This window comes from Coenobita brevimanus, chromosome 111, assembly GCF_032717465.1.
Source record: "Coenobita brevimanus isolate Jiangsu-jjx chromosome 111, ASM3271746v2, whole genome shotgun sequence".
Lineage (NCBI taxonomy): Eukaryota > Metazoa > Arthropoda > Malacostraca > Decapoda > Coenobitidae > Coenobita > Coenobita brevimanus.
This window is the reverse complement of record NC_137064.1, coordinates 18,378,839-18,400,486: the sequence shown is the minus strand read 5'-3', so window position 1 is coordinate 18,400,486 and position 21,648 is coordinate 18,378,839. Positions and strand designations below refer to the sequence as shown.

Below are 21,648 nucleotides of genomic sequence, written 5' to 3'. Positions count from 1 at the left end.
ATTATTATTATTATTATTATTTATTATTATTATTATTATTATTATTATTATTATTATTATTACCATTATTGTGTGTTATTATTATTTATTATTATTATTTATTATTTATTATTATTTCTTCTTCTTCTTCTTAGTAGTAATAGTAGCAGTAGTCGTAGAAGTATTGTTATTACTATTATTATTATTATTATTATTATTATTGTTATTATTATTATACATCTCCAGGTTGTGGGAGCGCTGGTTTGAAGAGTATAGTGAAGAGAAGGAGAGGACGGTAATTCTGAAGAACCTGAAGCCCTACACTAACTATTCCATCTACGTATCTGTATATTATATAGATGCTGAGAAAAATGCTACACGCTCAGCCATGCACAGAGTCCTCACTACAGTTTCGAGTAAGTTTCAGGATACGATGCCATTTTAAAGTTCATCCACCTTAACCAGCTCTCACCGAGGACGTAAATTTTCAATTCTCTTTGTCTATCCATCCATTTGTCAGGAACCTGAATCCGGTAAGGGGTGGCCTCAATCAAAAATCGCCTACACGTCGCTCTGTCCTCTGCCATTTGGCAGAGGCCCTTCCTCCGACTCACATCCCCTTCCCACATATATCTCTCCACTCCATCCCTTCATTTCATCCTTGGCCTCCCTCCTCTCCCTCTCCACCTCACACATATACACTCTTCTAGTCAGTCTCTCATTCTCTACCCTCTCCACATGGCCAAACCATCTCAGAGTATTTTTCAGCACATTCAATCACATCCACATCAACACCACAATTCTCCTTTATTTCAATGAATCAATAACTTTTCTATCCAAGCACTTCATCCACTAAACTTCCATCCTTACTCATCACTCTACCCAAGTACTTGAATGCATTCGCTTTCTCCATTTCCTCACCATCCAGTCTCACTGTGGATAATGTACCTTCATTTCTCACCATGAACATACCGTAAGAAGAGAGGATAATACCAGTAGGCCAGTTGGCCCATGATAGGCAACTCCTACAAAAGTGTGACTAAAACTCTAGAATAAAACGTTGACTTTTAGATTCCGTTTCCATCATACGCTCTCAGACTCATTCACCATGCCCTGCAACCTACATTCATCTTTATTTAATATTGCAGTATCGTCAGTAAACAACAGTACAGGAAGTTTCCAAACCTACCCTCACTCATTGGAGATACTCCAGGAGCCACGGTCCTACCTTGTATCTGTTTTATAATCCATCCATATTCAAACTGAACAACTAGGGAGACATGAAACAAGTCTGCTTCAATCCAAAACTCATATAAAATAACTCAATTCACTATCCACATTGTGGTAGGTGGTGGCGACCATCATTCACTCACTTGATGTAGTGCTGTCTACTTCTTCCTTAGCCTTTATCATTCTTTTTCTGTGCCTGTCCTCCTCTCTTCCTATTTCTCCCATCTTTCCTGTCACTTCGTATTGCTTTTCTTTCCTTTACAGCTGGCTTTACATTGAGTGACAAGCCAAATGGTTTCCTGTAAGCCAAGAAACCATTTACAACGCTGGGTGGTAACCATATAACCAAACCATACGTGCTCCCTACGTGTCAACAAGTGGGTTGGTGGAGGGTTAGTGCCCCTCCTCGTAAAACAAATAACTCAAAGTCAAATGGCCATCCCTTACGGGATTATGGCGTCTGGCAATAGATAGATAGACTATCTACATGCATTGCGACCTAGCGCTGTCACACATACTCTTGACAGCATTCAACAGCTTCCCACCTCCTTCATATGTTTTTGACACCTTCCACATTTCCTGTCTATCTACCTTGTCTTATGCTTTCTGTAGGTCCAAGATGGCAGCACACAACCTCCTTCCTTTCTCTAGATACTTCTCCACTAGACATATTAGAATGAATATCTGATCTACCCAGACTCTTCCCTTCCTAAAATCCCCTTGTTCTTCTCCAACTGATTCATCTGTTATTACCCTCACTCTGTCGATAAGTATCCCAGTACATATTTTTCCTGTTACACTGGAAAGACACTCTTATCAGTGCCACACAATTCTCTTCCCCCCCTTTTCCTTTGTATGGGGAACTATTACAATCGATTTCTAATCCTCCAGGACCTACCTTCCTTCTAGGCCAATCTACACATATCCTCCATATTATATGCTTTCTGTCACTAAGTCTTCCCCATATTTCAGCAATTTACCACACCCCATCAGTTCTTGGGGCTTTTCCCATTTTTTCTTTCTCCATTGTTTCTAATAATTCCGTTCGACCGATCTCTTCCTTCCTCCTCACTTCTATTCTTTCCCCAAATATTTCCCATCCGCTTATACTTGCGCTACTTTTGTTCTCTTTATTCAGCAATTCTTTAAAGTGTTCTCTCCGTCTGGTAACTTTTTCTTCCTTCTCTACGAACATCCTGCCATTTTTGTCTTTCACATCTCTTCTGCCTCCCTTATCACCCTCTGTTACCTTCCTGACCTTTCAAAATTGTTTTTTACGGTCCCTCCATCTTACACTCAGATTTCTTCCAGATTCCTCATCCACTCTTTTCTTACTCTCTCTTCCTTGTCTTTTCACTTCTTTCCTCATCTCCACGTAAAACTCTCTTTTACGTTTCTCCACATAGTCCATTTCTGTACTACCTATTCGGTCACTATAAGTTATCTATTCCGCCACAGTTTGTTTCTCTTCTTCGTTTCACTATGATATTCCTTGCACCCCCTAATGTCTTCTCTTTACCCCACATACTACCCCGCACATACTACACTGATTTTTCCTTCGAATATGTTACACATACGGTCCACCCCTTACATCTGCTCCAGATCATATCTACCCAGTAGCTCCTCTAATTCTCTCATGAATTCCTTTTTTTTTTTCTTCATCCTCTTGCAGTCTTTTACTCTCCTTGCAGGAGCTGCGTCCTCCTGTCTCTCTCTTCTGTTCACCCAGTGCTCAGTTATTCCACTCCCCAGCCTTTACACTCTTGCATCCAACACATTCGGTCATCTACGCACACAATCCATCATTGTCCTCTGTTCATTCAACTCAGTATCCATGCTCCTTATCACTTGCCATGTATAGCTGTGTGTAATTTTTCATGTACCTTTGCCATTTCCGGATTTTTCTTTCGTTCTTGGCTTAGGAGGGACTTATTAAACTGTAAGTGTTAGATAATACCTTCGCTAAATCTTTGGCTGTCAAAGGTTCTTGAAAAACTCGAAACAGTATTCTCATGGTAAAGTGATTAACTATCGCAGACTCCCCTGATGCACTCTCAGCTGAATAAAACTTGTCTGGCATAAGCTGGAATTGAAAACAAGAGATGTCCCGATCATGAAGCGATTATTGGCACTTATTTGTCTTAAATTATCAGTCTCTCCCTTGATACGATGATACATTTCCATTTTTCCTGTATCCCGATGATTTTACGCAAGTCAGGAGATATTCTTCAAACTGGAGGGGTTTAGATTATCCCTTTCATTAATCTCTTCACTACTAGGGTGCTGCCCTAAGCTGAATAGACTCATATTTCAGTGGCAAGAAGAAAATAAAGATGACATCCACGGACTGAGGGTCTAACACCATTTTTTTTTTTTTTTTTAATTGGCATCACTCAGTATTAGCACTGCTTTTCAACCCATCATCCCAGGGATCACATGCATTGCATCCGTCTTGCTGCCCGGCGATTTAATTCGGTATATGAGAGGCAATTGTTAGTAACAGGGTGTACGAAAGCTGTATCTAACCACTCAAGTTCGAAAAGTCTGCCTTAACCCCCATCCGCAGGTAGATTCTCGCCATCGCCCACTCCTTCTTACAGGAGATTTCCAAGCTTTTGGAAAAATACCTTTACTTCAAACCCTAATATCTGCCAAACTATTATAGCTAGAGAAAAAAATAAAGATACATAAGACTCATCAACTCTTCCTCTTTCTAATGAAAGTATTCTGAGGTCTCCAGGTGGTCCTGCCAATGAGTAAGGATAACTTGAAGATGACTCGTTTTCCATGTTTTGTCGGGCTGCTTCTGAGCTTGCACCACTGGCAGTGACCTTGGACTCGCTGGTTAACGTTGGTAGCACTGACCGATCAGTGATTATAGCACAGCCCAGGCGTCCTTGGAAGGAATTTGGAATTTTCTACTCACTCTTCAACTTTTCCTTACTCACCTTTGTAAGGATGAGTCATCACCCTGTCCATGGGGCTCCCCATAGGGTTTTCCATCTGTTTCATGGCGCCACTATGCCCCGTAGGTGTGTGGGAAAAGAATAGCTTTTTGATTTTCTGTACTCACTTCCTGCATCACACTTATAATTGCACTTGACATCACGATTACGGGTAATTACACCTTGACAAGTAAATGCTGTGTCTGTTTTACGCAGTATGGTTGATTATGACGTAACTACATGTAGGCAACTAAAATTCAGACTGATTTGTACTAATCAAGGTCATCGCAAAAAATATTACTAATATTATACACAACTTACATTATTTACACTTCGCATCACAAATACGTTTATGTTCACACATTCAGCACTATTTTCTGTGTAATGAGGGAAAAATGTTAGTTATAGCCAACCAGGTAATTTTTTTTCTGGCCCGCTCAGTAGTGGTTTTCTTTCATATAACAGGTAGGCTAACTCAGGATACAGTAATCACTCCAATATCCGACGTAATAGAGCCATAGGTAGGGCCGGTTATTGGTTTTGTCCGGATATTGGGCCCCAGCTTATGGACTTGTACTTATGGACCCTAACTCAGAGAAACACCTATACAACTCCCTCTGGACATGCATAGCACCTATTTAAGACCTAAATCACACCAATAAGGCACATAAATGACTGAAATAAATGCAAAACATAAAATGAGGGTTTAGAAGTATGTTCATACATTAATAAACATTCTGGTACTTATGGACCCTAACCTAGCCTAACTCAGAAAAACACATTCCTACTGCACATTCATAGCTACTAACACCCTATTCACACCAATAAAGGACATTAAAGAGTGAAATGAGGTAAGTATAGTATGGAAAAAAGTACAATATGAAACATTCTGGCTACTTACAGCAAGTCCCTGGCCACCTCGATGAATAACTGCCTCCTCTCGGACTCTGACAGTAAGAACGATTTCCTGAAGCCCTTGCAGTACACTGTTCCTGAAGTCTTGCACTGAACTTAGTCAATAACACACAGAAGTCCGTTCTCTTCACAGTGTTCACTTTTGTCTAAATAATGCTCCATTGTAACTTACTAAGTGTTGCACTTTAACTTTTCCCATTCTTTTCATTTTCCAAAGCCAAAACAAACAAGTCTATTTACGTTAAATTTTTTTTCTATAGAGTCTTTTCTCTCACAACTTTAAATTCTTAACACAACACACTATTTTTTTCACTGCACAACACTCAAAATTCCCGTGTGGTCTAGTGGAGAAGTTCTTGCTGTTTATTCACTGTCAGAGTCCGAGAGTATCACTGGCAGGCGACCTAGGGGTGCATCGCTGGGTCGTGGTGATGGCGTACCCATTGCAGAGGACTCTGAAGACAGCCGCAAACTCACATCAAGCGGTGACTCCACCGTGGCTGATGTGCTGGGCTGTGGCTCGGAGCATGAGGGCCTGGCTTGGGGAGGCAATGGAGTGGAGCCAGGTCTGGGCACAGCGGGGGTCACGGGCCTGAAAAAACTGTCAATGGTTGATTGACGCAATGACCGACAATTCTGACGATTGATGATGCGCTGCCTGAAAGCACGCACTTCCTCCACGAGTCCCAAGGGCCCCCTCTCCCTGTCGCAGTCCAGGTGTTCCAGGTAATCTAGGACAAACTCTAGATGTTCCCAGAGTGTGCTCAGCTTGGGGATGGCTGGAGTAGTGTCCTGCTGAGAGGAGTCCCCTTCATCGTCGCCTTCAGCATCGGAATCTTCAAGTTGGTACTGACACCTGCAACCGAAGACGCGATCTCGATATCAGACAATGTCTGATACCCAGGATCGCCCTCGTCGTCATCCAACCACTCACGAACATCGTCCACATCTACATCGTCGCCGTGCGTACGTAGCTGTCATGGAAGTCATCCATGTCAAACCCTAGAAAATCGTACTCCACATCCGTTTCGAGAAGCAGACGAGACCAACCATTTTCCAGAGTTTTCACAGGGACTTCCTTCCATGCACTAGCCCAGTTGTACAGCGCAGACTTGATGCTGTAGCGGCGAAGGTTTTCCAAAGTCCACTTGCCTCGTGTGTCCCGTCCCTCCCTGCGCTCGTCTTCGTCCTCGAGAACAACCACCACCTCGTCCAGGAACTTCTGACGGTATAGGCGCTTTGTTGCCACGATCACTCCTTAGTCCATTGGTTGGATGAGAGCAGTCGTATTAGGTGGCAGAAACATGCACCTAATACGGCCATTTTCAGCGACCAAGTCCTTGTCGCACGGGTGGGCAGGTGCATTGTTGAGTAGAAGGAGGGCCTTTACCTGGTCGCGCAGGATTCCCAGTGTCTTTGTCTGGTAATGGATGACCTCCTTGATGAAGTGACGGTGAAACCAGTCTTTGAAGATCACAGCTGTGAACCATGCCTTCAAAGAATGGTACCAGATGACAGGAAGGACATCCATCACCCCACGAAGGCACCGAGGCTGCTTTGCGCGGCCAACAACTACAGGCTTAAGCCGGTGCATGCCATTAGCACTGGCACAACACAAAGCAGATATCCATTCCTTGGAAAGCTTGCGGCCAGGTACACGCTTTTCCGTCTCCTCAGCTAGAGTGCTCGTTGGCAGCGAGCGATAGAATAGGCCAATTTCGTCAGTGTTGTAGACTTGACTGAGAGTTAGGCCCTCCCTGTCGATCAAGCCCTTCACCTTGTGCCGAAACTCGTCAACTCCATCCTCGTTACCGTCCAATGCTTCGCCATGTGCTTTACGGTTGGTAAGGCCATGCAGCAACTTGAACGCGAAGAGCCAACCCTCGGATGCCTTGAAGTCTAGGGCGTCATGAAGTCTGGCGAACTTCTCAGCAGCAGCCTTCAGCTCCGTTCCACGTACCATCACATCAGCAGCACGTTGTTGTCGATACCAAATCAACGTGGATCGGTCAATTTCTGCAAACTTGGGGGTAAACATAACCTTCCTTTCCACGTTACGTTTGCTTCTCGACGAGAAGTCAGCCGTGTACTGCATGAGTTTGTCTCGGGACCTCTTGATATCGAACAAAGTAGACCGGGGCAGGTTAAACTCACGGAGAATGCGGGAAGAAGACCACCCCACATCTACTTTCTCCAATATCTCCCTCTTCTTCTCCAGAGTCAACACCACTCTCTTCCTTTTCTCAGGTGGCGGGGCCATCATCACACACACTAAGAGGAGGCCCGAGAGCAGCAGGAGGCCCTGCAGCAGGTAGGGCACCACCACAAACGCGATCACGTGGGCAGCCATTACGATGAGCGTGCACTCGTGGTGTGAGACAGGCGGAAAGTGGGGAGGATGCAGCGGCGCTCTGTCGGACGTCGGAGGAATGACTCACCAAAACAATGCTCTCCCATGGCGCGCGTGGTAAGTTCAAATTACAGACGGGAAAAAATCTTTTTTTTTTGGGGGGGGGGGTTTCGGATCATTTTGGGAATGTTGGATCCCAGGACGATTATGTCCGGGTAGTGGGGATGTTCGGTTATTGTTTATCCGGATATTAGAGTGATTACTATCTTTCCAATAACTGTTTCAACAGTAACCATAAACAGTAACACTTATTACACTGCACTTGTAACACTTATTATAAAACACTTGCATCACAACACTTACTAGTAATAACTTATCTTACATTTCACTTATGTATACAAAATAACACATTTGTGCATACCTGTTTACTGTTTACATTTTCCCACACACCTGTTCAGTAATCGCGCTCGGAGTGATGTTCGCAAAAACATGTAGGGCATAGGGGGACCGTACACTCCGCACATTGGTAGGCTGTCTCTTTACGTACTAAGAGATTGCATTTGATGTTGTAGAAGTGGCACCACCTGCACCCCTGACAACCTGCAGTGGTACGGCCGATCTCTACCAGCCTGTGCCACCAGAAATACTTTGGATGGCTTATCCTGTCAGATGTAAGTGCTGTCTGTATCCTCTGCCTCATACCAGGCCCTTGTGCCGTTGAATATTCTTCAAGGAGCTTGCAGGCCCCTGTGCCATTGAATATTCTTCAAGGAGCTTGCAGGCCCCTGTGCCATTGAATATTCTTCAAGGAGCTTGCAGGCCCCTGTGCCATTGAATATTCTTCAAGGAGCTTGCAGGCCCCTGTGCCATTGAATATTCTTCAAGGAGCTTGCAGGCCCCTGTGCCATTGAATATTCTTCAAGGAGCTTGCAGGCCCCTGTGCCATTGAATATTCTTCAAGGAGCTTGCATGCAGGCCCTCTTTCAAACTCCTGTAGAGAGAGAGAGAGATTTCTTGACGAGCTTCTTGAACAGTATGAACCTGTTCAGGACGGCAATATCAAGAAGGTGTAATAACGCCTTCTTGTACCACTGGCAAGACTTACAAAGGCACTCAACCTCACCAGTTTGCTTGTCCGATTTATCAACAAGCTGCATGTTGATATTATAATCGTTGACAGCATCTGGCTTCAACACGGGTTCTCCGGTCCTGTAGTCTGTCTTTCCCCGTTTGCTTAACCCAAACACCGCCGGGATGTTTTCGCCGGTCCTTGTGGGTCCCGGAGGGATATTCGCGCTCTGACTGACTTTTTAAAAATATTTGCCAAAAATCAGTTATTAGCCCTAGAATATTATAATTATATATGCCTATGGCACATACCTTCACTTTCTCCTGGAATGTTTTTTGAGCCTTTATCGACAACCGTAGGACTTGTGGAGACTTCAGAAGATGGGTAACGAAGTCTCCACTTTACACTTCCAGACACCCCATAATATGATTACCACAGCCTGATATTATCACTAGAAACACTATTCTATGATTTTCAAGTAGTTTGGGATCCATACTCCAAAAAAACCCACTGTGAAAGCAATGTAAATTACGAGCGCGTACGAGCTTCCCACCCGTCCTCGTTCCCTGCTGGTATGCTGTCATTTATTATTCATAAACACACTCAACTTTTTATTCCTATTACTTTATTACACTTATATATATCTATGGTATTTATCCATACGTTTCCTTCAGTAATAGTTGTTTATTTTCACTCCAGGCATTCACTTTCTCGTTCAGTAAACTACGTAGAGAGCCAAAATTTCACTTTCACTGTCATTACTTCAAGTATTTGTACTCATATTCTTATATTACTTATTAATTACATTTCTATTTACATTTTCTATTGTATTTTCAATATCAACACTTTTATTTTATTTACACTATGTTATGCACTGTCACTTGCAGTAACTTAAAAAACTATATTCCACTGTTCAGTCATATTTACATCCATTGCTATCACTTGCTATTTGCACATTATTTACATATTATTCATATTTCCACTTGCACTGTTTTAGAACTGCTTCAGGCTGTGGTAATCAAATAAGCATGTTACGAAGAGGGGAACCGGGCACTCAGTGCACTGTCAAGAGGTGCGTTTGTGCCCAGGTGTGCATCGGGTGGTATGTGCACACACCTGGCACCTGCGGATCGCAGCCTTCCTCTTCATTGTGGCAGGCATTTGCACCAGTCTGTGCCGATCCATATACGCCCTCTGCTCAAGTCTGTCAGGAAGTCTAACAGAATGGCGCCTTGGAGCTGTTGCTGTCACCCTACCATACCTTTCAAGCAGCTGCTGAACACAAGTCCTGGCGAACAACCTCATGGAGAAGGACTTGGGTGGCTTTGCCTTCATCTTGTACAGGATGGAGGCGTTCAGCATCGTCATGCCAATGAGATGCAGCAAAACTTTCCTGTACCACCTAGTATTCATCTTCAGGCAGTCGATCTCTCCAATCATCATGTCGGACTTGACTGCCAGCTGCATGTCGATGACAGCATCAGGTTTCCTCACAGGTTCGCCTGTCCTACAGTCGACCTTCCCACTGTCTTTCAGTTCCCCCTTGTTTATGGTGGTGAGCATGTGCACGACCCTCTTGTCATGTCACCGTATTGCCAGCATCTTCTCAGACTTGTGTAGGTCCACATCTCCTCGCTGCGAGTTTCCTGCCTCGGGGAATTTGGGGAAGTTGGCACGATTGCTCTTAACAGTGCGACAGGAGCCGATGCCGTGCTCTGAAAGTATTTAGCAAGTTTCGGTGCTGTATAGTAGTTGTCAGTATACAGCACATGATTCCCACCAAAATACCTTTCAAGCAGCACTTTCATTACACAGCCTGAGAATCCAAGGGGATGTGTTTTGTCCAGATCGACAGTGCTGGCTGAATAGATGACAAAGTCAAGGATGTACCCCGCCTTACAGTCGTACAGTACAAAGAACTTGATTCCAAAGTGATGACGTTTGCTTGGAATGTACTGTACGAATCTCAAACGTCCTCTGAACAGAACCAAGAATTCGTCTATGACAACCTTCTGAAATGGGTGGAAGAATGACATAAATTTATCCTTCATTCTGTTCAGAAGCTCCCGGATCTTCCAGAGTGGGCCAGTCTGGGAAGGTACATTGTTGTTGGTGAAGTACAAGTTTCCCATGATGTTACAGAAGCGATCTCTGTCCACGTACTTATTGAAGGTGGGTGAGGGTAGTAAGGGGTCCATGGACCAGTAATCTTCCAACTCATGCTTCTTTGAATGGGGCATGAGAAGCATGAGGGCACTCCAAGCATGGTCCACCGTTGCATTTTCACTGCGCCTGCACCACTTGCAGCACGTTGTGACTCGTACCTGTTGGTCTCATTACATATGTGCTGCATGACTTCGTCATCGAGGAAGGCCAAAAGGAAGTCCACACACTCAGCATCCTCGTCAAGAGTGAAGGCAGGCTGTATTCCTGAGGAAGTCTCGTCAAACTGGAGTTGTTCAGGAACAAAATCGGAACCTTCCATCCACACAAAGGCGTCCAGGGTTCCCTCTCATGGCTGTGTGGGGTGGGTGAGGGTGGAGGGTGGCTGTGAGGCAGACTGAGCTGCTTCAAGGTCACTCCAACTGACTCTAGGTTGCCGTGTAGCACCAGCAGCCCTTACTCTAGATGCTGCTCTACTTTTATGACAAGTCAGGGATTTACCTCATCCACTACGGCCTACCTTCACTGTAGGTGCTGGTGGAGACTCTGACGACGAAGACTCAGGAGAAATTTCTGTTTAAGAGGAGGAAGAAATTAGTGAAGTAGGGCTGGGAGAGCGGGGAGGTGATTCACCTCGGGACTCATGGCAGGCTGAGTCATGTAGGGCCATTGTTCCAGGGCTAACCTGCCTCCTCTTCACTCCCTTCCTAAATTTCTTCCCTTACTGCATTAAGGGCTCCTTTCCCCTTGGAGCTAGGATGAACGTGGGACATTGGACACTGAAGTACCCGTAATGGCAGTTTCTGTCATGATTTCCTTCCAGGCTGATCACATGATTCACCCAAAAGATCAAAGTCACCATCCATCATTATCATAGATAATTCAGCCAGTTCATGTTCAGCAACAGAGTCAATTAGTCCTTTACTGCTTCCCACACGAGGTTTAGTAGGGGTAGAGGTCACAGGGCCCTTTGAAATGGGCGCAGAAGCGGCGGAAAAGGTGGGGCGCAAGTGCGACCTGATTTCACCTCAGAGGACAACAAGTAATTGAATGACGCTGCGTATATGGGCAGCCAAGGGTTGACAATGTCAGTGTGGTGACAGCTGCTAATTTATATGCTTTGAAATTATTGGTAGGAAATCTAGACAATACATAATAAATTAGGTAGTTCCAGGTGAATGTAAATATCACTTAGGCTTCTCCCTTCCCTTCTTATGTATATTTTTAGTATGAGAATAGATCATACAGCATATTTCAAGGGGAAATTACCAGGGAAAATTAGCGAACGAGTGCACATGGGGTGTTGCCATGTGATAATTAGCCAATTCCAGGTGTATGGCACTATCAGTTACCTTATTTCTTTTTTATATATATTATTTTGTATAAGAATAGGGCATAGGGCTCATTTCAATGGATGAAATCAGTGGAAAAATCCGTGGAAGATTTGCTCAGTGCAGCGCGGCTGGGCAGGTGAGAGGAGAGGGTAATGGATGGGAGGTAGGGAGGGGAGTCAAGAATGATGAAAAATGGCTAAATTGTCAACAGTGGATGGGAGTACAGATGGCATTAGCAGCGCTGACTATTGTTGGACATTGGCAGTAATGATAGATGATACAAGTCACCACTTCAAAGCCCAGGCAAATTCAAAATAACACAGAATCACAAAAGTGACACCCCACGGTATGATCCACTGTGCCTGAGTGTCACGAAAGTGACACCCGCGGTTAAGGGGTTAAATATGCCCATATTTACTGTTAACAACATATTAACCCATTCCTTGTCATGCCAGAGAAGGGCTGTCATATCACATTTCTTGGTAAGAAGGGCTCCTTTCCCAGTATTTGCTGGGAATACAGGGAAATTCTTTCTGTTTGCACAGACAGTTCCACAGGTCCCAGTACTGAGTTCAAGCAAGTACTTGGTCAATGCCAGGTCTGTGTAATAATTATTGGTATACAGAATGTGGTGCTTGTTGAAATACATTTCCATCAGCACTTTCATGACTGATGCCAAGAAGCCTTGAGGATCATCACTAGATATATCAATATCCATAGCCAAATGTACTATAACATCAAGCACATATCCAGTTTTGCAGTCACAAAGGACAAATATTTTTATTCCAAAGCAGTGATGCTTGGACGGCACATACTGAATAAATGCCAACCTGCCCTGGAATAACACCAGTGATTCGTCAATAACCATTTTCTGAAACGGACGGAAAACCCTGGAAATGACTTCTTGAGCATTGTCAGGATGGGTCTAATTTTCCATTACCTGTCATTCAGTGCAGGCCCATAATTTCTGTTGAAATGCAGGGACCTTAGGGTTGCCATGTGCCTGTCACGGGCCATATACTTACTGAAGACAGGTGTGCCCACAAGTTCATTAACTGACCAATAGTCATGGAGCACATGTTTTCTTACATACGCCATCAGCATGGTAAGGGCTAGCCACACACACAACTTTCCCACCTCCACATGTAGCCAGTCCCTCATGTGCATACTTTCACTAGCAGGCATGTCCAGTTACTGCACACTCATAGCCTGGTGGAAATTAATTTCATCCATCAGGTATTGCATGATGGCAGTGGTGAATATCGCCCTGAAAATATTGCTAATAGTCCAGGGCTTGAGGGGAAGCTCATCGTCCTGAACATCTGCCCCTTCCTCATCAAACACCGGCACAGAGGGCTCAAATCCTGCTCCTTCTTCCCATATAAACTTATCCACTCTGCCGACATCTGGTAAAGCAGGCTTTGCCATGTACAGTACATCTTTTATGAGTGCATACATGCCTGTGTGCATGCCCAATGGTAGGGGATGAGGAGGAAGGAGAGGGAGAGGTGTGGGAGGTGGGGTAGTACGGGGGGTGATGACTCACCTGATGCAGACCTTCCCTGGGAAGATGCATCCTGCTGAGTCACACCATGTGGGGCCTGTGTAGAAAATTCCACTCCTTAAGTGCCCAGATGTGGTGATTTTGTCCTTGAAGTACTTGACTGAGGTAAAGGTGGACGTTCGAGGGTGAGACAGCGGCGAGAGTCGTGGTGAGATGGCTCATCAATGTTTAATTCCCAGACGACCGCCAAATCCTCGCTCACTTGCCCGGTGTGCTGGGTTATCAGCCTCCTTTTCCTTAGTGTTCTCATCACTGTTGAAGGCTTTCCCATCCTTCTGCAGCAGTTTGAGAGCCTTTTCAGGTGTCTGAGTGCGGGAAGGGGTTGGAGGCAAGAGAGTTCACCCTCCACATGGTAACTTCTTTTCTCCTTTGAAGAAGTACTCTCTCTCAGAGTATGTTAGGACACGCTATCATCCAAGGCATGACCGATGGCACTGTCACTGAGCCCTTTCCTCTGCACTAAGAGCAGAACTTTAACGGGGGATGATGATGTAATCAGACCCACACAAATGGTGAGAGTGGATCGGACGAGGAGGATGAGGAAGAGAATTCTCTACACTCTGCCAGTGCCATGTACAGACTGAGTCGTGCATCAGTAGGGTACCTAGGGGACTTACCTACCCTATGGTTGTTATATAAAATGGTCGTGGGATCAAAGGGTGGCGGGAAGATGCTTGCAGCTATATACGTCAACCAGTGGTGTATATATGAATAAAGTTAATTATAAACCAAGATTATCTTGTTAAGTTGAATTTTCCTTGTACATTTCGTAAGGTAATTCACTGTATTTAGGTAATTGTAATTAAATAATGTTTGGCATCTCTGAAGCCTGTGAGGGAGGCGAGATTCGACATTGCTTAGTTCTCTTCCTCAAGCTCGGTCGAGCAGCACGCTGTATATAATTGCACAAGAGGACACTTGGAAAGGCCCATCGTCATCTGTTATTCTGACTCTTTCTAGCTAAGTAACCATTATGATTTGGCCAAATCGGGGGGTCTAGCTAGGATATAAGGAGATAATTCTGGGTGAGTTAAAGAGTATTGATTATACCCTACTTTTTCTACGAGATCCCTATCATTTAAATTTAACATTTGTTTTTGTTAGACAAATGGTCGTCAGAAAAGAGAGTAAAATAATTTTGACAGAACATGTTGGGATGGTAGTCAACAAAAAAACATCGAAACACAGTGGATGCGGCGAAGCTGATAGGTCTATAAGTAGTATACAGTACTTGGGGGATCTTTTTTTTTCTCTCTCTCTCCTTCAAGGAGAGCACTGAATGATTTTCTTATGCAATACGAAGTTGCTCAGACTTGGAATATTGAATTGATTTAACATGTCAGCTGTTGGATCAGCTGAAGTAGCATCAGCTGATGAATCAGCTGACTATTAGGAGATTTTCAATTTCGGCTATAAGGAGACCTTCTTGCTAATTTTTTATGAAATACAAAATGGTTCAGCTTGAAATTTTGAGCTGATCTGACATGTCAGCGTTGCATTTGTTGATGGATCAATAGCTTCCTCGCAGGTCTTTGAAGATAGTCTCTTCTTGTTTTTAACCTTAGCACATACCATTATAGTGTTGCATAAGTGTACCCCAAAAGTATCATGATATTGGTACAACTATGAACCAACCATGCAGCGCACAAAGGTATGAAAAAAAAAAAAAAAAAAACAAGGATGGGATTACATGTTTTATTGTCTCCACCTTGTTCCGTTTTTTTTTTTTTTTTTTTTTTTTTTCGCTCATGGCCATCTCTACATTCACAATTATTTGAAATATTATTTTTTGTACTTATTACATATAATAGGAGGGCTAGACATGTTTGAAAGGAGGCAACTGCCACACCAAACTGTGCCCTTAATGCTTTTATTTTTATGAACAGTTATTACAATTGCTGTTTTAATAACTCTAACGCCAAAACCAGCCATAAAGATAATTTAAGCAACCTGTGTGTGTGTGTGTGTGTGTGTGTGTGTGTGTGTGTGTGTGTGTGTGTGTGTGTGTGTTTAACAACTGTAAAGTTATTGACTGTAAGCATATGACGCACGGATGCTTTCTCTCTCTCTCTTTCTCTCTCTCTCTCTCTCTCTGTTCTGCCTTCCAAATTCGGTATGGAATTTACAGATATGAAAATCATATGGATAAGAAGCATTTATCTGGTTTAACACATGAAACCATGTAAAATATTTTAATAAATCCACAAATGGGTTGTTGTTGTTGCTCAGCCCGTCTGCTTGGCCTAGCAGACCCATCTACCGATGGTAAGCAACTACCTCTATGGGATCGTCACCGTAGCTGTTGTCTCCGTATTTGTGTGGCATTAAGAGGTGTATGATGTGTGGGCTTATTCTTCTAGTGGGGCACTTTTCGTCTGCGTTTCCACCCAGCCGAAATCTAAGCTGCTAACTGAGGAAGGACAAGTGATGTCCTGACCTAATTCTTACTAGGTGAACACGGTGTATTCTCTAGATCACTATACTCCTGTTGCTCAGGAAAAGTACGAGAATACCTAGTTTTAAGACTTCATTGAATTCCCCTAAATATCCTAATTCTAAAAAGGAACCTGATTATACCTAACATCTAATCAAACCTTACCACCTTCCTATATTCTAACTATATTTCAACTCAGCTCGTTCGGGTAGTTTATTACTAAAACGTTAGTTTGTGGCGCTAAAAAAATAAAAATCTTATCCTGAACCATGATTTGAAAAATTTCGATACACTTAACAAGGATAGTCTTCCTAATATTCTTCTCCCTAATCTCACTATTCATATCCCTACTATGCCTATTCGACAAAACATGCTATGTTATTGAATGAGAAATTCTAAGAATCAACTCATCCTCTATCGTTGCTACATACATTTTCGACTGAATATCTCTAATATTCATAGGATTCGTTATATTTATTTCAGCAATAGTACTTTTTTTATAGAGGAAGATACATAGAAGGAGACCCCAACATAAACCGATTTATATACTTAGTCTTAGCTTTTGTTCTATCAATAATCTTTTTAATCATCAGCCCTAATTTAATTAGAATTCTTTTAGGATGAGACGGCTTAGGATTAGTATCATATGCTCTAGTAATTTACTATCAAAACGAGAAATCCGCAAACGCCGGAATACTAACCGTCCTATCCAATCGAGTCGGAGACGTGGCAATTCTCTTAAGAATTGCCTTAATATTCGTTGAAGGAGGCTGAAATTTCATTTTCCACGTACTTTACCTGGATGACAACTCCACGCTATTAATAAAAAGACTTATTATTATAGCAGCAATAACTAAAAGAGCCCAAATTCCATTCTCAGCCTGGCTTCCAGCTGCCATAGCAGCCCCAACACCAGTGTCAGCTCTAGTCCACTCCTCAACCCTTGTTACAGCTGGAGTCTATCTCCTCATCCGATTTAGGCCCGCATTATCAGAAACAACTTTACCAACCCTTCTACTATTTAGATCTCTAACAATATTTATATCAGGTCTAGGAGCTAATTTCGAATACGACTTAAAAAAAATCATTGCCCTATCAACCCTCAGACAACTAGGAGTAATGTTAAGAATCCTAGCCCTAGGGTTTAAAGACCTCGCATTCTTCCATCTTCTCACCCATGCATTATTCAAAGCTCTCTTATTCATGTGCGCCGGAGCCATAATTCATAATGTAAAAGAATACCAGGATATCCGGCTAATAGGAAGACTAGTGACCTCCATGCCCCTAACCTGTATATGCATAAACCTAGCAAATCTAGCATTATGCGGAACCCCGTTTCTAGCAGGATTCTACTCAAAAGACCTTATCCTAGAAATCGCCTTTATAAGATGAATCAATACTGTAATCCTATTTCTCTACATCTTTGCAACCATATTGACAGTATGCTACACCTTCCGCCTAATCTTTTACTCTATAACCGGAGAATTTAACTTAGCTAGATTCAGAAACATTGACGACTCATCCTCCATCATAACCTCACCTATACTAGCTCTTAGAAGAGGAGCAATCCTCAGAGGAGCACTATTATCTTGGCTAATTTTTCCAGAATCCTACACTATTTGCCTTTCTCCCCTTATAAAAAACCTAGTACTAACAATCAGAATCCTCGGGGGACTAATAGGCTATCTACTCAATATTATAAACGTAAACTTTAAACTAAACTCGCTCAACCTCTGTCCTCTAGTAGTATTTTCAGGTTCCATATGGTTCCTACCATTCCTATCTACCTTCAACCTATCAAAATCTAGCCTTAATCTAGGCCAAAACTACTCCAAAACAATCGATAAGGGATGATCCGAAATCAGAGGAGGCCAAGGAATCTTCCAAACATTAATAAACTCGTCCAAACTACATCAAATAATTAGTGATAGAAACTTTAAATCCTTTATAAAAATCTTCCTTATTTTAACCCTTATACTTTCATTCTTTAATATTTACTTTTATAATTTATTTGTAGAATATCGCGTTGAAGTTGCGAAAGAGGTGAATACATCTAAAAGTGACTAGCTTCTAAAAAAATATTTTAACTATACAGCGAAAACGTATCGTGTTATACTTACACCACAGAAGCCCTCTCTTGATAGGAAGATAACTTCATTTCAATCATTAACAGTGATTAGCCTCTCCTTTGGCTTCTACCAAAATTAGAGACTACATAGTCAAAGCTTAGGCCGAAACTAAGTGCAAAACTTCGCTTTCTAATCTACTTACTTATTTCTTAACCACCTCATCAATAAATAAAAATATAAAGAAACAATCAAACTACATCAACAAAATGCCAATATCATGCAGCAGCCTCAAAGCCAAAATGATGGGTCGGAGAAAAATGACACATATAAAGACGATATAAACATACCATCAAAAAAGTAGTACCAATAATCACATGTAAACCATGGAAACCCGTAGCTACAAAAAAACAAGACCCAAAAACCGAGTCAGCAATAGTAAACGGAGCCTCAAAATACTCAAAAGCCTGAAGAGCCGTAAAATAAACACCTAAAAACACAGTAATACCAAGACTCTGAAGAGCTTCATTATGGTTGGACCCCATAATAGCATGATGGGCCCAAGTCACCGTAGCTCCTGAAGACAAAAGAATAATAGTATTCAAAAGAGGAATTTGAAACGGATTAAACGGAACAATTCCCTTAGGAGGCCAAGTCATACCAATTTCCACAGCAGGAGCCAACCTTCTATGAAAAAAGGCCCAAAAAAACGAAAAAAAAGAAGAAAACTTCCGAGACAATAAACAAAATCATCCCCCACCGCAATCCAGCAACCACAACTCTAGTATGTAGTCCTTGATAAGTCCTTTCACGTACTACATCCCGTCACCACTGAATTATAGTCAAAACAACAGCAACAAACCTCAAAACAAGAAGGTCTATATTAAACTGATGAAATCATTTAACTAACCCAGTAGTCAATATTATAGCTCTAATAGACCCAGTTAAAGGCCACGGTCTTATTTCTACCAAATGATAAGCATGATGTCCATGTGATGATGCCATTAGTTAATTTCTCTCGCAAACAAAGTTCTTAAAACGGCAAAAACATAAGATTGAATAACTGCAACAGCAAATTCAAGCAAAAGAAGTAAAACCTGAGCAACAAATAGAAGAACTAAAAAATAAGAAGTTAGTGAAGGGCCAGTCCCCCCTAAAAGAGTTAACAGCAAATGACCAGCCATCATATTAGCCATCAACCGAACCGCCAGAGTCCCAGGCCGAATAATATTTCTAATACTCTCAATTAGTACCATAAAAGGTATTAAAACCACAGGCGTTCCCTGAGGAACTAAATGAGCAAACATATGCTGAGTATGATTAAACCAACCATAAATCATAAAAGTCAACCAAAGAGGAAGAGCTAACCCCAAAGTCATGACTAAATGCCTAGATCTAGTAAAAACATAAGGCAAAAGACCCAAAAAATTATTAAAAACAATAAACGAAAACAGAGAAACAAAAATAATAGTTCTACTTTGTAATTTAGGCCCAAGAATATTCCTAAACTCTTGATGTAATGCTATATTCAACTTATATCATACAACAGACCACCGAGAAGGAGAAACCCAATAAATATAAGGCAGAAATACCAACCCCCAAAAAGTAGAAAGTCAATTTAATTCCAACTCCATTAAACCAGAGGAAGGTTCAAAAATAGAAAATAACCTTGCTATCACTTTCAGATCTTTTCTACAATCCCAATCTCCACCGATCTAGATTCAATTTTTTTTGGAACTCTAATATAATAATTCATTACAATAAAAACAATAAACGTAATTAAAAACATAATAACCAAATTCAGCCACAAAATAGGAGCCATCTGAGGGATCGGATGATATCCTCACAGGATAACTTAAGCCTGACAAACTTACGTTATTTTTTAACTAATCAACCAAACAATTATAATCACAAACGGAATTAAAAGTCCAAAAAAATTAACAAACATACAGCATGGCATAACCCATTTGAACCTCTGCTGATCCGCAAAAGAAATTACCAACCTAGGAGTCCTGATAGTCAAAGACATAATTGATACTCGAAGATAAAAATACAAAGTCACAAGAGCAGACCCAAGAAGCACAACCAGCAAAACAAAATTACCTGCCCCTACCAACTCCTGAATGACTAACCACTTAGGAACAAACCCAGTAAAAGGAGGAAGACCCCCTAACGACAACAAAGAAAAAAATACTAACATCTTCACCTCAGCAGGAAAATTATAAGTCAGAAGATGATTAAAATGGAAAGCTTGCTTATAATGGAAAAGAACAACAATAGATAAAGAAATCACAGAATAAAACAAAAAATAAACACCCATCGTCACTTCTCTTACCAAAATAGAAGAAAGCATCCAACCAATATGATTAATTGAAGAAAAAGCCAACACCTTACGCAAAGAGGTCTGGTTAATACCTCCTACCGCACCTACAACAGCCGACAACATCCTGGCCACAGAAAAATACACTTCCATCATCCTCACTCTAGCCAAATAACATAATAAAAACAAAGGAGCAACCTTTTGAACCCTCATTAAAATTATAGCCTGAGGCCAAAGCAAACCACCCATAACTTGAGGAAACCAAAAATGGAAAGGAGCGCCCCCTAATTTCAAAATTAGAGCACAAAATAAAATAATAGAAGCAACCCCGAAATAAATTAATATAAAAGAAGCCGAAAAAATAATTAAAGAAGAGCCCAAACTCTGAATTAAAAAATACTTCAAAGCTGCCTCCGAAGAATACTGATTACTTTTAGTAATTATAAGAGGAACAAACGATAGTAAATTCAACTCCAACCCAACTCAAGCCCTAAATCACGAACAAGATGAAATAGAAAGCAAAGTTCCCGAAACTAAAGTAGAAAAAAACAACAAATTAGGGTAAGAAAAATAAATTCAAAAGAGAAAACCTTTTAATTAACATAAATTAATTAACTACTTCTTTCGTAGGTGTAGGTAACATCTAAATTACAAAATTGACATTATCAGCGTCAACCTCACTAAGAACTACACCACCTTTACCACTAAAAAGAGGGAATTATACCCATAAATGGGATATGAACCCATCAGCTTTATCTTAGCTTATCTTTTTACTTTGCTCACCAGAAGTAATTATACTATAACAGGTTTAAAAGACCTACACTTAAACTTCAGTCATCTGGTGAAATTCAACCTAAGCTTCATCAGAAGATGTAACTCATGACAAAAAAGACTTAACAGAAACTCTTTCTACCACAATAGGCATAAAACTATGATTAGCTCCACAAATTTCCGAACACTGGCCATAAAACAAACCTGGGCGAGAAATTAAAAAACTAATCTGATTTAAACGACCAGGAATAGCATCAACTTTCACCCCTAAAGCAGGAACAGTTCAAGAATGAATAACATCAGCCGCCCTTACCAGCACCCGAATCTGAGTATTGAAAGGCAACACAGCTCGATTATCAACATCCAAAAGCCGAAATCCAGCCTCTCCTAACTCCTCAGTAGGAACCATAAACGAATCGAACTCCAACTGAGAAAAATCTGAATACTCATAACTTCAATACCACTGATGCCCAATAGACTTTAAAGTCACACTTGGATTATTAACCTC

The 21,648-nt window shown here is 41.8% G+C and overlaps 1 protein-coding gene and 2 pseudogenes across 1 annotated transcript in view; 2 read left to right on the top strand and 1 right to left on the bottom strand.

Annotated features, from left to right (window-relative positions):
• The first annotated feature begins 333 nt into the window (after positions 1–333).
• Positions 334–21,648, top strand: part of LOC145417830 (uncharacterized) — a 138,166-nt gene continuing 116,851 nt past the window's right edge. The window contains exon 1 of the mRNA XM_080286450.1: positions 334–395. Within this exon, the coding sequence (XP_080142576.1) occupies positions 368–395 (28 nt within the window). The 5' untranslated portion in view covers positions 334–367. The remainder of the gene's footprint in view (positions 396–21,648) is intronic.
• Positions 16,253–18,050, top strand: LOC145417741 (NADH-ubiquinone oxidoreductase chain 5 pseudogene; annotated as a pseudogene).
• Positions 18,248–20,078, bottom strand: LOC145417885 (ATP synthase subunit a pseudogene; annotated as a pseudogene).